At 41.8% G+C, this 14,957-nt stretch overlaps 1 protein-coding gene across 1 annotated transcript; it reads right to left on the bottom strand.

Moving 5' to 3' along the window:
* Nucleotides 1-745: 745 nt before the first annotated feature.
* On the bottom strand, nucleotides 746-13,963 carry dse (dermatan sulfate epimerase). Its single transcript, XM_076273013.1, has 6 exons — nucleotides 13,794-13,963; nucleotides 11,688-12,148; nucleotides 9,870-10,123; nucleotides 6,030-6,269; nucleotides 3,040-3,247; nucleotides 746-2,935 (listed from the first exon to the last, which is right to left on the bottom strand). Exons 2-6 carry the CDS (start codon nucleotides 12,107-12,109, stop codon nucleotides 1,189-1,191), a joined length of 2,871 nt encoding a protein of 956 aa, XP_076129128.1. The 5' UTR covers nucleotides 12,110-12,148; nucleotides 13,794-13,963; the 3' UTR covers nucleotides 746-1,188.
* Between the last annotated feature and the right edge of the window lie 994 nt (nucleotides 13,964-14,957).

Below are 14,957 nucleotides of genomic sequence, written 5' to 3'. Positions count from 1 at the left end.
ATAACACCACCACCTCCACCTGACCTCATGTGTAGCCCTGCTAACATAAAGACAAGGTTAGATGTATTAGTCCATTATCTTAATGCACCTTTACCTTGTGATCACCTGTTTGTTATGTTGTCATACCATGGTTCAACACGTGGGCCTTGAGAATGTGGGAGCAACTTAAGGTTCACTCTGAAAATGTAACACATTCTCAATTTACTCTAAGTAGCCACATGACATTTTTTGTGGAGCAAACACTGTTTTTTTTCTTTGCTCATAGTGAGCACGAATTTCTAAACTAAAATTCCTTGTGTCCAACTCAAGGCCCTATCACGAGCAACTTATAGGATTCAGTGTAATACATTCTCAATTAAAGTGTGTGTCCATAATGCCATTTCTGCTCATTGTAATGCTAAAAACGTTTTCAATATTACTTCTGACGAGGGCACAGCTCCTGAAATAACACAGAAGGAGCCATACACACTATGTATGTGTTGAAGTTAGTCAGTCATACAGTGCAATGTATGTGTTGAAGTTAGTCAGTCATACAGTACACTATGTATGTGTTGAAGTTAGTCAGTCCTGCACCTGTGGACATGGGATCTGTGCTGTCTTTCTAACACAAGAGTTGTGCAGATATTCAACATACAGCATTATACAGCAACAGCTCTAAAGAGATGAGAGGATTTATTTTTTCATCTGAATGTGGTGCTGATTATGGTACAACTGTAATGGTATTAATAAGGACCACACAATGAAATGCAAGTCATATTTCTGTACTTTAATTACAAAGAGTATAAAATAACTTGAAAAATATATCTTGTTTTAACATATATACACTTTTATATATTCTTGAGAAACATAGGACATTTCCCATTCTGTGTAATTTACCATTCTGCATAGGCCATGACATGACATCTCTGCATTTTAGTGGCTATCCTGGGAGATGTTTGACGTGAGGCAGGAAGTCTGTTGCATGTCAGAGCTCATACAAACTTGATTCTAAAGCTCCACAGAAGCTTACAATCTCAAAGGTGATCTTGCTAAATACGGTAATCTATCAATTCCTATTTGGAATTAACATTTCCTCAACACCCCCATTAGGTTGGCTCAGGTCGGGTGTGCAACACATTCACTCTCTGTAAACGGCAGAGGTTTTGAGTGTGGATTAAATTAACAACACGGTGGCACAGAGTGAGGCTGTCAGCACTGTGCCTGAGAACATGACGAATACAAACAAAGCAGAATGAAGCTGTCAATGATGAGGACACAGTAGAAACACCTCTGGGTGTGCAGACTTTGGGCTCTCTGGAAGCGTGTCAACAGCACAGCCAGGAGCAGGATGAAAGTGGCAATGTTTAGAATGAGGAATATCCGTATGTATGAGGTGGTGTTGGACAGGTCTTCGCTTCTGGCTGTAGCCAGCATATGAACTTCCTTGTATTTCCGGCCCTTTATAAAGCCGGCCTTCTTGCCTTTGCGGATATCGGAGTAATCCACGAAAGCCCTAGAGTCGCCGTCCCCTTCCTCCGGGACCTCTTCATACACACGCTTCATTGTCCTCTGCCTCTCCTTCTTTTCACTGCCCTCAATCAAGGCAAAAATGTCCGGTAGGCTGTCTGAAAGTCTGTCTCCAAGATTACCTTTCTTGCCAACCTTACCTTTGCCCTGCTTCTTGGTCAAAGCAAACATTTTCTCAACAGTTTCCTCTGTCTTCTTCTTGTCAGAGAATTGAAGGAGGCGCTCGGCAGTCTTGCGGAAATGATCCGTGTTGAGCACCCGCGCCAGAATCTGCCTCTCCAGGTGCTGGAAGACGGGCTTGACGTGCTGAAGGTTGTCCTCCACCACGTTCACATACTCCTCCACCTCCTGCAGCTCACTGTCCCTCACTCCTGCCGCCTTCTCAAACACGATCTTCTTGTCGTTGGCCAGGACCATGGCAAACAGCGGCTTGGTGGCCTTATCGCCAGTGAGCAGGTAGATGGTGTAGGTGTGCTCCTTGGTTGTTAGATAAATGTCAACTCGCTGTGCATCTCCTCTCATATTGAAGCTCTGCACCTCCATCCCTGGTCCAAAGAAGATGTAAGCCACTCTGTTGTGGGGGATCCTCAGAGGCATAGTCACATTCACATAGTTTGAGCCATTGTAAGGATATCCACGTGGATAACCCTTGTATCCCAGAACTCCTCGTTCGCTATGGCCCGTGTCATCCATCCAAAACATTTTGTAGGCCTCCTCATCTTGTTTGATGAAGGCGCCATAAATGCCATTCATTGTGATGTCTTTGAAAGGTTGGTCAGTGTTGTGGAAGAAGCTGCTCATGGTCCTTGTCGGGCTGTCTTCTTCCAAGTGGATGTAATCCACCAGAATTAGTAGCTGAGGGTGAAGCAGGAGGAGGTTCCTCTGAAAGCTCTGGATCTTCAGCTCTTCGCTGTAAGCATATTTGCCCTCTCCGCGGATGAACACCATTCCCTGTCTCTCCAGGACGGCGTCCACTCTGCCCAGGCAGTCCGCTGCTGGGCCATGCTTGTATTTCAGCCACTTGGAGTTGCAGGCCTCAGTTAGCTGGCCCTCCCATGGGGCAAAGCAGCTCTCTGACACGGCAGGGGAAAACATGGCCGCATTGTTGAGGAAAGTGTACTTTGGGCCGTAGAGAGCCTCTGTGATGAATGGGACCCCATTGGGAGCGAAGGTGAAAGAGTTCTGGTCAGGGTGCTCATGACCTGCGTTAAAGTTACGCCAGCCCTTAATCCACTCCTTGTACTTGTTCTTGTGTACAATGTCATATATGGCACGTCCTCCCAGCTTCCCTGACTTGAAGGAGAGAAAGGTGTGGTTGAGCGTGGCTGATAAGGCACTCCCATAGGTGACCACTCCCCAGTCCTCAAAGTAGTGGAGTCTAGATAGTCCATAATCAGGAGGAGGTGTGGCTGTTAGTTTTGGATCATACCTATAGAATAAAAAGTAGATATAAGGATAGCAGATCAAATGACTCACAAATATAATTTGATGAGTCCACTGTGTATGGTACAGCCTGACTTTGTGAACACTTACCAGAGAAACTCTGTGTGCAACGTGCACCATCTCTGGCCTTTTCCTGCTTGGCCTGGCCCGTCCACTACACGGTTCTTTTGGATCATGTTTGCAAGCCAGTTCCCACTGCCATTTCGCATTACATATCGGTCCAGGAACACCAGCTGGCTTTCTGGACCATAGAACCAGTTGTAGTTGGAGTCTGCAATGGCAACACTGCGCTGGAAACCTGATGAGAAAAGAGCAAGGTCCATGAAAGATCACACAACATCTAAACATGAACTTCAATGCTCCATATGCGTCATGCCACTAAGAGGATAATCACACAATAAAAGAATTGTCATAGCAAAATGAGACATAATTACATTATACATCTGGGCTCTTCTTCAAATGAAATATTTTGAACACATAACATATGTCTGGAGTATGCCATACTGGGAACAAAAGCTTTTTGTCCGGTCACAAATTTCTACTATAAACAGTCCTAACATATTATTAACCACACATATTGTTGAACTGAGTCAGAGTATATTATTACTTGTTTGGTGAATGTGAATAAATTAAACACAAGGTTTTCATTAATTTGGCTCCATCTAAAGATCTGAGAATAGAAGCAGCAGTTTGATCTGAAAGCCTAGCAACTGCAAGTAAATATTTAACCAAAATGCATCACTAGAAAGCCAAGGATAACAACATGAAAGAAGGAAATCAAAGTGAGAATGACTCTTTTTGTAAAAGCCTTGATGGCAATCAAGGTCAGGTGAAGTGAAAGTGCAGACAATAACATTTGGGCTATCCAAATGAGAACACAAAGAAAAGCTATCCTTTTCTCATTCTGCTCTCTCTTCTGTCATGAAGATAGATAAGTGGAGAAAGTCGAAATTGTTGGTTTAGATCTTCTTTCTGGCTGTAATTAGAGCAGAGCAGTAAATATGTGCAGGCTGTGCTGTCTAAACACAATACAGCTCCTGTTAACAGGGAGTTGTACAATGCCCAGGGCTGACCTGCCGGCCTTCTCCATGGCTGCCCTCCCCCTGACCTTCCAACGGGCCTCTCAGTACTGCCATGGGAGGAGAACTTCACCTGACAACTTAAAGAGGTCACCAAAGAAAGGTGGCCGGCACACATGTGGAATCCTAATCTGAGCATGTGGTGTTTCTCAGTAAGACACAGCTTCTAGGTTCTAGACTAGACTAGACGACTAGACCACAGTCAATGACTCACCACAGACAACACACACAAACACTCAGATTTGTTAAAATACAAAAATAATATTAAGTCTGACATTCAAGGTAATCCACTTTGTATTTAATTCACTCTGCACAAGTCACTAATATAAGCAATGCTCTATACTGGATCAATAAAAGTATCAATAGGTAAACATAACAAATATTGTAAGTGATGAAGCATATTAAACTCTATTTTAAAACTGTAGGATGTAGATCAGCGTGTAAAAGATATGGCCCGGACGGGACTGAGGGCCAGAGCCAGGCAAATATCAAGGATTTAGAGATTTGATCTGTAAGATTTCACTCTTTTGATGCAGGCAATTTTCTCCTTTTCCTTCCCTTCTTACTTTGTCGATTCCGGTGTGAATGTTAAGGTGGCAGTTTTTATTTTTTGATTATCACACTTGTCTCGCGCACAGTCAAGAGGCTATCAGATAACTCAGAGTACATCACAATGATTTAGGGACTGTCTACAAAATCATGTGGGTTATACAAGCATAAGGATCAGTTAACCTTGGTATGCTGTCAATAATGTCTCCACCACTTTGACAACTGAAAATAAATCTCACTACAATGAAAAGTCAAACAATGTGCATGACCATTTTTGGGTAGATGATAATTAAATTGTTACATGCAAATTAAAATATATTCCAATGTAGCTATTCTTCGATGACCAGTCTGATGCAATCACTTTTGCCCCAGTGCATGATGTTAGACATACATGCTTGTGAAACAATGATGGACTAGAAGTGAAACTATGCCAAATTACTGGAACTTAAGTGCTGAGATGTGCAGTACATTTCCGAGAAAAAAGCTGCCTTGCATAACATTTTACTGAGGTTGACATTTTCCCACTGGTCAAGGTTTTTGTAAGTGTGAGTACTGTATGTGTGTGTGTGTCCTGAAGCGTATCTTACGTAACTTACGGTTACTCTAATTTCCTTTAGTAACAATTGGTCTTGACTACATTTAATACTGTATACTGTAGAAGTAGGCTACCTCAAGTACCTCAGCCAGTCAGTGTACAACTTGAGCTTGAGATACACTTTCTCAAAATGCATGTTGTTTCGGGAACAGTTCAATTCTTACACAGCTAAACAACTGGCACTAGATGTAAATCCCCTCACAACAAACACAATATAATGGCTTTTGAACTATTTAGACCAATATCTGTTTTAAAATACACACGTTTATACTGTACCTTTATACACCTCTCTCAAAACAAAGACGGACACAAAGACACAAAGTGTGTTTTTCTGACATGAACACTGATGAAATGGAGGCCTAATGTCTATGTTCAGAAAGCATGTGTTCAGTGACCTAAGAGTCTTTACTGCAACTTTAAAATACACCTCTATATTGGAAGTCATTGCCACCTGTCCACTGAGGGGATGAGTTAGGCTGGTGATTTCCTGGTTCTGTGAATTATGGGTAACTGCCACTTTCTTGTTCTGACATTTACATGTAGTGTTTCCCTTAATTGTTAAATGTGGCATCCCAAGATGGGTGTAGTTTATGACCTTGGTAACTGTGTTTGTGGTTGTGAGAGTGGGCTGGATACCAGTTATGGAGGCCTCTTTGTAAGGCTCTAGAGCAACATAATTTCTACACAGTGTGTGGTTGTCTTTTCCCAAATAGCAAACATTCAAGAGCAAAAATTCCTGACTTTATCAAGACTTTTGCAGGTCTGAAAAACAGTAATTCAAATGTCCATACTTCTTTCAGGCTATCCAGGCCTGCGCAAGCACCCTGCTGCAGAAGTAAATGATGGTGGGGCATTACCTGGCAGTAGAGTCCGGTACAAGAAAGCAAAGTGCTTATGAAGCCATGGATGGTCAAAGTGGCTGATGGCAAAGTGGCGCTGGACCAGGAATATGTATTGGAAGAGGGAGCGAGTGGTGTAAGTTCCATAGGCCACACCTTCATACAGTGACCCATCAGTCACATCCTGAAGAAGCACCATAGATTTCTCCATAACATCCAGAACTTGCTTGGTCCATAGGTACGCTTCCTGCAGATAACCTGGTGGACACATCAACGTCATGTGTACATTACACATTTATCATTTCCTCATGTTTATATTCATGTATTAGCTCACTCTACACATGATAGGTTTAACACAGCATGCATATTCCCTGTACACTCTACATTTTTTTTCAAATTAATGTCATCCAAGCTGAGAGAGAGCGAGAGCATGCGCACAAGAGAGGAAGAGAGAGAGAGAAAGAGAGAGAGGAGAGAGAGAGAGAGACATTGCTTTAATGGAGAAAGTGACTTGTGAATGAATGATCATTTTCTAAGGAAACTTTGAGTCTTTAGTGAAATCCTCAAAGCACTATTCACAAGTATTTCCATCTGTCTGTACATTCATGGAACTCAGATCCTGAAGAGCCACTTGTGGTCTCTTCTACTTTCCTTACCACTGTTAACCACCACAGTTCACAAGCAGATTCCATGTACATTAAATGCCAGAATACCCAGTGCAGAGCCACAGGCTCGTGGCTGTTACGGATCAGGCTGTGAGGTAATGCTGTGAGGGCCAGATGTACTAACGCGTTTGCGCCCAGTATTTGTACTATCAAAAGCAACCTTAACTTTCGTTGGCCTTTTGAATGTCTTCCTTTCACTTTCACGTCATTCACTTAAACTTTCCTACTTGCTATATTTGACTAATTTTCTATAGCCTACGTGCACAAGTACTTTGAGGAAAAAAACTACTGATCTTCATTATCTCCCTGCTTGTTGACATCTTATCATGTATGGTAGGCCTATAATTTCATGATCGCTCAACGTTTGATTCTTTTTAATGTTGTCATCAGTTAACTTCATTCAACTGCGCTTGTATAGGCTCTGCCATTCAGTTGTGGAGGTTCGTAAATTGCGTTTATGGGCGAAGAAAGGCAGAGAAAGGCGAAGTTTACACTAGTTTGATAAATAAGACAGAAACTTGGGTCTGACAGCGTTCGCAATCTGCAGTTTGTCCATGACGCTGATAACGCTACGTTCGCAAATGTACGTACATCTGGCCCTCAGTGTTCTGAGAACCAAACGTAATACTGTGATATGCAAAACGCATGAACATAACACTGTAGTGCCCAAATCAACATGGCCAATTTTCCCATTGCAAAAAAATGGCCTACAAACTGAGTTGTAATAATATATAACACTTTATGCATACTCATAGTTAATGGACTTTTTCCAAGTGTGTGTTTTAATTTTGGAAGCGTATACAAAAGAAGCTTTTCAGTGCTGTGTAACCCAGCAAGACTGTGGCAGCAAATACGAATGCTTTGGCTCCAGAGTCACTGGGTTCATGCTGTTGGAAGCTAATGAGCGCTCTTGTTTATCAAACGACTAGAAGACAGGAGTATGTTTTGTCATGCTGAGGGATTAGTCTTGACTTCACCACTGGGGATCTTCATAACACCAAAGAATCTGAAGTCCAAAACTATAACCGTTATTCCCTACACATCCACCAGAGTCATACAGGGCTGTACATGTGCTTCTGACTTAGCCCAGACTAAATAAAGAGCTCACAAAGTAATTCATGCAAAAGTGCATAGGACAGGTATTCCACGCTATAATAGCTGTTATTTCTTTGGGTGCATAGTGTTCAGATGGAGATATAAAACAGTGTCAAAACACACTGGTAAGCCTGGGAATGATTTGGAGGGCTTCAAGCTTTTTTCTTTGGGAAAGTATCCAACAGCATGTGCCATTATTGGGCCTGAATTAGCTTTGAAACTCTCTTACATAACACTTTTTTTCCTTATTTTCATTTGATCAGAGGATACCGTATGGGCGGACTTCTCCCACATATTTGTTGCATATCGTCTACGAGCTTACAGTAATTTGTCAAGTTTCCATATAATGTCTTTTATCCTTCAACAATAATCATAGCTTTAATTTTGAAAATCTCGGTCATAATTTCTTTGCTGCAAATGATGAACATGAAAGGACTCCTTTCAGAACTGACTAGCAGCTCTCATTGCTCTCATTGCACTCATTTCCACAAATCGGCACAAGATTAAGACAAAAATAGAACATCTCACTGCAAATGTGTGTCCAAACATGCAGACACCTGTGCCTGGAATGCACCTATCCCTTAAGAGCGTCCTGCAATCAAGTGATCTAATGCTTTCTGCCACGTCCCTTCTCACCCCATCCTCCAACCACCATGTTCCCTTTCCTTTTTTTTCTCTGGCTCTCAGTTGAGCAAATTACTATTGGGTGTTAATCGGGGTCAAGTGACAAGGTCAACTAATGCAGCTGAACTGACAGAGTAAAATGTGGCTTTATTGTCTGCCTGAAAATGCCACATCAGCTTTGTACCTTTGCCTACTTATTTCCTGCCTACAAACACTGAAAAAAAACACTGTGAAAGCATTTATTTTTTTCTCCTTGTGTCTGAACAACAGTGTAAAGGAAGGAGAGTGCGTTTCATTCCCCTGACCTAGCATTCCATGCCTGTTTACACCACAGCACACATCATCATAAAGCAGCTTGTGAAGGGAAAAAAAAGAAAAACCTCAACACAGTTACCACAGCAATCTCCACACGCCTGTTGTCATTTATTTTATATCAACTCTGCCCTTTTGTACAAGGAGCCTTTCCATATAAACAGAGCAAGCTGTTCCTGCTGCTGATGGCTGGGAACAACGTGCAGCCCTAGACCGTTGCCCGAATGCCTCCAGTTAAAGCAGCAGACTATTAATGATGTTCAAGCCAGCAAAAGGGCTCACAGAGAAGGAATATATTGTCTGGTTGTATTATCTTCTGATAGTGCAGTGCTGCTGGGTGGAATATATGGGCTGGTTGTATTGTCTTGTGATAGTGCGGTGCTGCTGGGTGGAATATATGGGCTGGTTGTATTGTCTTGTGATAGTGCAGTGCTGCTGGGTGGAATATATGGGCTGGTTGTATTGTCTTGTGATAGTGCAGTGCTGCTGGGTGGAATATATGGGCTGGTTGTATTGTCTTGTGATAGTGCAGTGCTGCTGGGTGGAATATATGGGCTGGTTGTATTGTCTTGTGATAGTGCGGTGCTGCTGGGTGGAATATATGGGCTGGTTGTATTGTCTTGTGATAGTGCAGTGCTGCTGGGTGGAATATATGGGCTGGTTGTATTGTCTTGTGATAGTGCGGTGCTTCTGGGTGCCGCTTCAAGGAGAGAATGAAAGCGGAAAGTCCACGCTGAATGTTATGGAATCATGTGGAGAGTTGCTCCACTGGAGAAACAATTAAAGGGGATTAAGTGGAGCAATGGAGAATGACCTCGGGCTGACTGAACTGAAATTCCAGTCAGGAATGCTTCTTCCCTCGAGGGAGAGGGACTGGCAAAGCTTCCCTTAAGACATCTTACTGAAAGCATGTGCACTGGCCTGGGGACCTCTTGTTTCATTCAGGTGGTCTTTGGGCTCAGGGGGGAGTGCTTTGTATTGACTAGCCTTATTTTGTGCTTATAATGTGCTAACACAACAATACTTTTATAGACCTTTATAAATACTGTATGTGTCATAAATATAGGCAGAGCCTGGAAGAAATTCTATCCCAAACTAGAGCACATTGACAGACTATGGATGTGTGTAGCATGGAAGTCTATTTAGCTTCACAGAGACTCACCCTGGGTCATGAGGACGAGGCTGCCGGTTAGAAGGGCCACACAGTTGGTTGGCTGGTGGTTATGCAAGTACTGGAAGCCCCAACCTCGATGGTAGGACTTCTCGTACATGTAGCGAGAGGCGTTGCCAATGACCTGCAGGAACCGCTCCTGCTGGCGCTTACTCAGGTACTCATAGAGGAAGTCGTAGGCCGTGGCGAAGCCCACCAAGGAGTGAGCCATGGGCACCTCATCCCACGGGGCATCTTTCACCAACCTGGAAAATAAAGAGCATGTCACTGGAGACAATCTACTTATGCTAAATGCTGCTATCTTGTGTTGGGAACAACTTAAATTTGCCAATAGCAATTTACTGTGGTCTTTGAAATATCCATAATACCACATAATAGTTCCAACACTGATGACAATTTTGTGTACAGTGTTGTGTATTATCTTATCCTGTATGTGAAATGAAACATTTCAAACCATTAGGCCAAATATAAGCATCAAAACTGATGTAAGTTATGGTATTCAGACAAACCAGAATAAGAATTACAGCATTAGGATGGTTTATAATGACATGATATATTGGCTGACAAACAGAAAGACTAAATCCATATTTTCTGAACAATATTCAACGTCAAGCAATTACATGACAACTGTGCTAAATGTAGATGTGATCAAGCCATTTAATACAAATACATTGACCCAAAGCTTAAAGTTCCAATGAATCACTATTCTTATATTGCCCTGTTTCACAAAAATACATTTAAAAAGTATGCACTCCAGGTTGGAGGTTTACTGAAAGAATATGGTCTTTCTGGTTCTTGGTGGAAACATAATTTTAAGGTCATGGATACCTAATAACTAATTTTTTATGGCCACTTGTAAGGTTTCTTGAGAGGTTCTGGAATTGTGATGAAAGTGTGTGTAAAGAAAGAACCTCATATTATGCCTTGTTAAAAGTGTGAAAACACATGCTTGGTGGATTTTAATTTTTCAACTGCGGCAGAGCAATGATCTTTGAGGACAGAAATAGAGAGGGGAGTGAAAATGTACTGTTAGTTGGGCGTGGAATGGTTGACTTTTTCAACTAAGATGCATTCTCAAATATTAGCTTAAACAGGTGAGGTCTGAGGTTGCGTTAACACCAAACAGATTTACTTTAAAGACTCACTGCAGCTGAATGGGAATTGATGTAACCTGTTGCATTGGTTTCATATGAGTGTAGCACTTGAAATCTATTTTCTAATTCATGCTGACTCTGGTCAGCAACCTGTTCTAAACAGCCACACACAGCCACAGGATATTCACCCCTCTGCTGCCCATTTCATTTCCTCTGAATGCGGACATGTTCGGCAGCAAATTCAAACAGCTGCAAAACACATTTCCTGGACCACAGGTCTACTGGACCACAGGGCTCTCCAACTGCTCTGTCACTGAGAAATGTATGGACAGCAGAAACGTACACAGCGTAAAGGGCTGCTGCTGTCAAACTCCCAGGGAGCCAACAGAGGCCTGTCAGGCCGTACATTAATACAGACCAGGGATATCCTGCCTAGGGGAACCATGTTGTTCAGCGTTGATGACAGAAACACACGTTAACCTAAAGTGACCTGTGCTGCTTTGGGCACAACACACAGACACACACACACACACACACACACACACACACACTTCAACCAAGAAACTCCTAGATGTCAAAGACACATGAGGTTTCATTTTATGTAGAGCTATACAATATATTATATTATATATTACAGGATATTATGCATCCTGTACCTCTCTCTGAACAACACACATGACAGCTGGAGAGAGCAGGAGACAGAAGCAGTACCCACCAACTCGGCTGAGCTGCCATCCTCTCCATGTAGTCGCGGACTAAATCCAGGGCCCCGGCCCGATGTGGGTAGAGCAGGCAGAACATAGACAGCACTCCGAGGTTATTTCCGTAGACCTCGTTCCAGCGGGCGCTGAAGTCGGCGGGGCTCCAGGGAGGCAGGTAGTCCTCTGGGTGCTCCAGCATGGCCTCGCCGGCCTCACGGATGCGGCTCGCTATGCCCTGATGCGTCTCCGCCGCAGCTCGCTGGAGATCCTCCACGTCGGACTGGCTGAAGTACAGCATGGGATGCCCGTCATAGTTGCCCCCCAAGAAAGGGATGCCCCCACTGGAGTCTATCTCTGCACGTGCCCGGACAAGGTTGGCACACACTAGACTTATGAAGAACACTGTGGGGGCCCCACGGGTATAGGTTCTCATCATGACATCAGTGGCAGTGCTGTGGCATTTCCAGACTCTCAGCTGAGAAGGAATAGAGAAGAAAACTGAGCCATATTTTCCCCACTTTCTCATACAAAGGCTCTGCATGCCTTGAATAATTGGATACAGCTGTATCCCTGATCATTTTGGCTCAAGTGATTATTTAGGCTGAGCTGTAGTTCCAAGATTCTATGACAAAAATGTACAAATGTTTCATTCTTTGACATTTTTTCATTCTTTGACGTCTTTGAAGAAAAAATAGGATATTTTATTTCTGGCTTGCAGTCAATTAAAACACCTAAGGTAACCAAAATCATATTTCATACAGACATCTCCATAATACCACAGTATTTCCTTAAGGCAAAGTCCATCCATTAACAGGAGTCCATCAAGATGTACTCTCTATGTCTGGATATACAAGCAACGCTTAGAAATATACACAAATATACCTTCATTTTTAGACTTCAAATTGTTGAAATTGAGTTAACTGTCAATGGCAGGGTTTTGTAAGTACATATTGTGGTCTAGTCTAAATGTCTATGACCAAATGTTAGAGAAAGAGTCTCATGCCACTGCCAAATGGAAAACATTTTGGCTGTCATTTACAAGTCAGGTTACGAATGTTATATGTTGAATTATCATTATCTTTTTGATGTTTTAGTGATTTCTTACTTATGGAACAAATTAAAATCAGATGTTTGATAGTATACTGTTATTGCTTTAGATTGATTGTTTTGATATGTCCTGTCTAGCATAAGGCTGGAAGAGTTGATGGACTGCAATGCAATACCTAACCTTTGACCTGTCACATTCCTTCCTGATGGACACAGTCAAATACCTCAACCTTGGAGCACAGTGGAGCTTGCATAAGCTCTGGAGTTAGGAAGCCAAACGCACATGTGTTTGAAAAGGCATGGAGGCCAGATTCACTTGGAGCTTTAAAAGAAACCAGATGAAAATGAAGTTCTGTCCTGGTCTGCTTGATCTTTTTCTCAGTACAAACATAAGTTGGGGAAAAAACTAATCGCTAAATCTTCAACAGTGACTTCAAAAGAGACATTTATCAAAAACTGCCACACTAGAATGAATCATTTACCAGCATTTAACGAAGGCGCGCGTCATAATATTTAAGACACAACGTCCTGGTAAGATATCATCTGACCCATTTTGGATTCGAAACATTTATTTGAAAAGTAGGCTAGGACACATGCACAGAAACACCATTTTGTGGTCTGAAATGAATACTGTGAAAACCACAACAGGTTTCTACCTCATGTTCTACTTTCATGCATATTTTTATCCTCTCCCACATTAACACCAAACCACCCGCAGGCTGCATTCACCGACATTTATCTAAACAATGTTAACAAAGTGGTGTATGGACATTGTTTAGGGTTGAGAAAATGCGATATTATATAAAAACAGGCATAAGCCTGATCCAAAACATGAGTTGAACCAATAATTAATTTCAGGCATAATCTAATAATTTATGCAAAACAGTGGGTTTAGTTGAGACTTAATGTAGGCTACGGAACGAAATGACTAGGCTAATACCACAGAAACCCCGGGCGCAACTATTTTCCAAAGTGGGCAGACCTATTACAGTATTTCTGGGAGAATAACTTCATCAGAAACCGGACCAAATATCCACAATTTGATTGTAGTAATACTTTAAATATAATCTTACCTTCCTAATCCGCTAGCGTCATGTTGTCCATGTATGTTTTTCAACTTGTCGTGAGCTTGATTGATACATTCCATTCCCCGCATTCATTACCCTTTCCATCGATACATCGTAACTTCTCCGAGACGGCCTGTAGCTGAGTGAGAAGAGAGGTCTGTGGGCTGGGAAACGTCACCATCCGTGGCTTTTAAGGAGGCGCAGTGGGGGAAAGGGGATTAAGGAGACTGAGAGCAACGTCATCAGAGAAGTGGCTTTTTCGACAACGCTATACTGTATATAATAAGATAGGCTATTGTGAGTAGGCTGTTATTATAATTTTGTTTGATCAATGTTAATCTAATAAGATAATTCTTCTCAATCGATCGTGTCAGTATACTATACATAGGCAACATACATACCTGTACCATAAACAACTGTTATAATAGGCTAATAATAAAAGCATTGATTACATGAATAAAAGCATGTTTCTTCGCCATAGCTTTTGCTATGATTGCCACCATCATCATCACAGTTGTATTTATTTTATCTTGTCCATATCTAAATTGGCATCATAAACAATGCACTTGCATTTTCCTACGTTTCTTTGTTTCTTCTGGCTATTAGTTTTTCTCAGTTGCTTTAGCGTATTACTCAGATTAGAATTGAAATTTTCAAAACAGCTTGTCCAAACTTCATATCATCTTATCACTTTTACACATCATTAAAGCAGTTTCTTCCCATCTTGAACAAACATCAGTGCTTTCCATGCAACTGTGTTTGTACAAATGTCTGCTGCTTTTTACATTTTTAATTGCTAGTGTCATGGTTGTAAAAATGCACTATGGTTGCATGCTGAATAGTCTTACCCCATAAAACAAATTGGCCTTATTTTATTGCTTGAGTCATTGCAAAAGCATTTAACTAGCTGTCATAACTAGTTGTCATAGTCTGTCTATATACTGTATTTGTACTGTATTGTAGTTTTCAGACCCTTTCAAGTTTTCCATATTTTGTTGTGTTTCAGACTCATCTTAAAATTCGGCACACAATTCCAATACTGCCAAATTATCCCGTTTACATAAGTATTCAGACCCTTTGTTATGAAGCTTGCAATTGTGCTCTGGTGCATCCTACTATCAATGGTCCTTGAGATGCCTCAACAACTTACAGTTTTTCTCAGTCGCTTTG

The sequence above is a fragment of the Alosa pseudoharengus genome, unplaced genomic scaffold (assembly GCF_046254945.1).
Source record: "Alosa pseudoharengus isolate Yale_2024_CS ecotype anadromous, Long Island Sound unplaced genomic scaffold, YU_APseudo_1.1 YU_APseudo_1.1_scf_7, whole genome shotgun sequence".
NCBI classification, from domain to species: domain Eukaryota; kingdom Metazoa; phylum Chordata; class Actinopteri; order Clupeiformes; family Clupeidae; genus Alosa; species Alosa pseudoharengus.
Note: the sequence above shows the minus strand (reverse complement) of the source record. Positions and strands in the feature narration are given on the sequence as shown.

Excerpts from the sequence above, each read along its gene's own strand:
- dse (XM_076273013.1), bottom strand. The coding sequence starts at position 12,109 with ATGATGAGAACCTATACCCGTGGGGCCCCCACAGTGTTCTTCATAAGT. Across the intron at positions 10,124-11,687 it reads ATGGCAGCTCAGCCGAGTTG|GTTGGTGAAAGATGCCCCGT; the intron begins GTGGGTACTGCT and ends TTTATTTTCCAG. Across the intron at positions 6,270-9,869 it reads CCTCGTCCTCATGACCCAGG|GTTATCTGCAGGAAGCGTAC; the intron begins GTGAGTCTCTGT and ends TGTGTCCACCAG.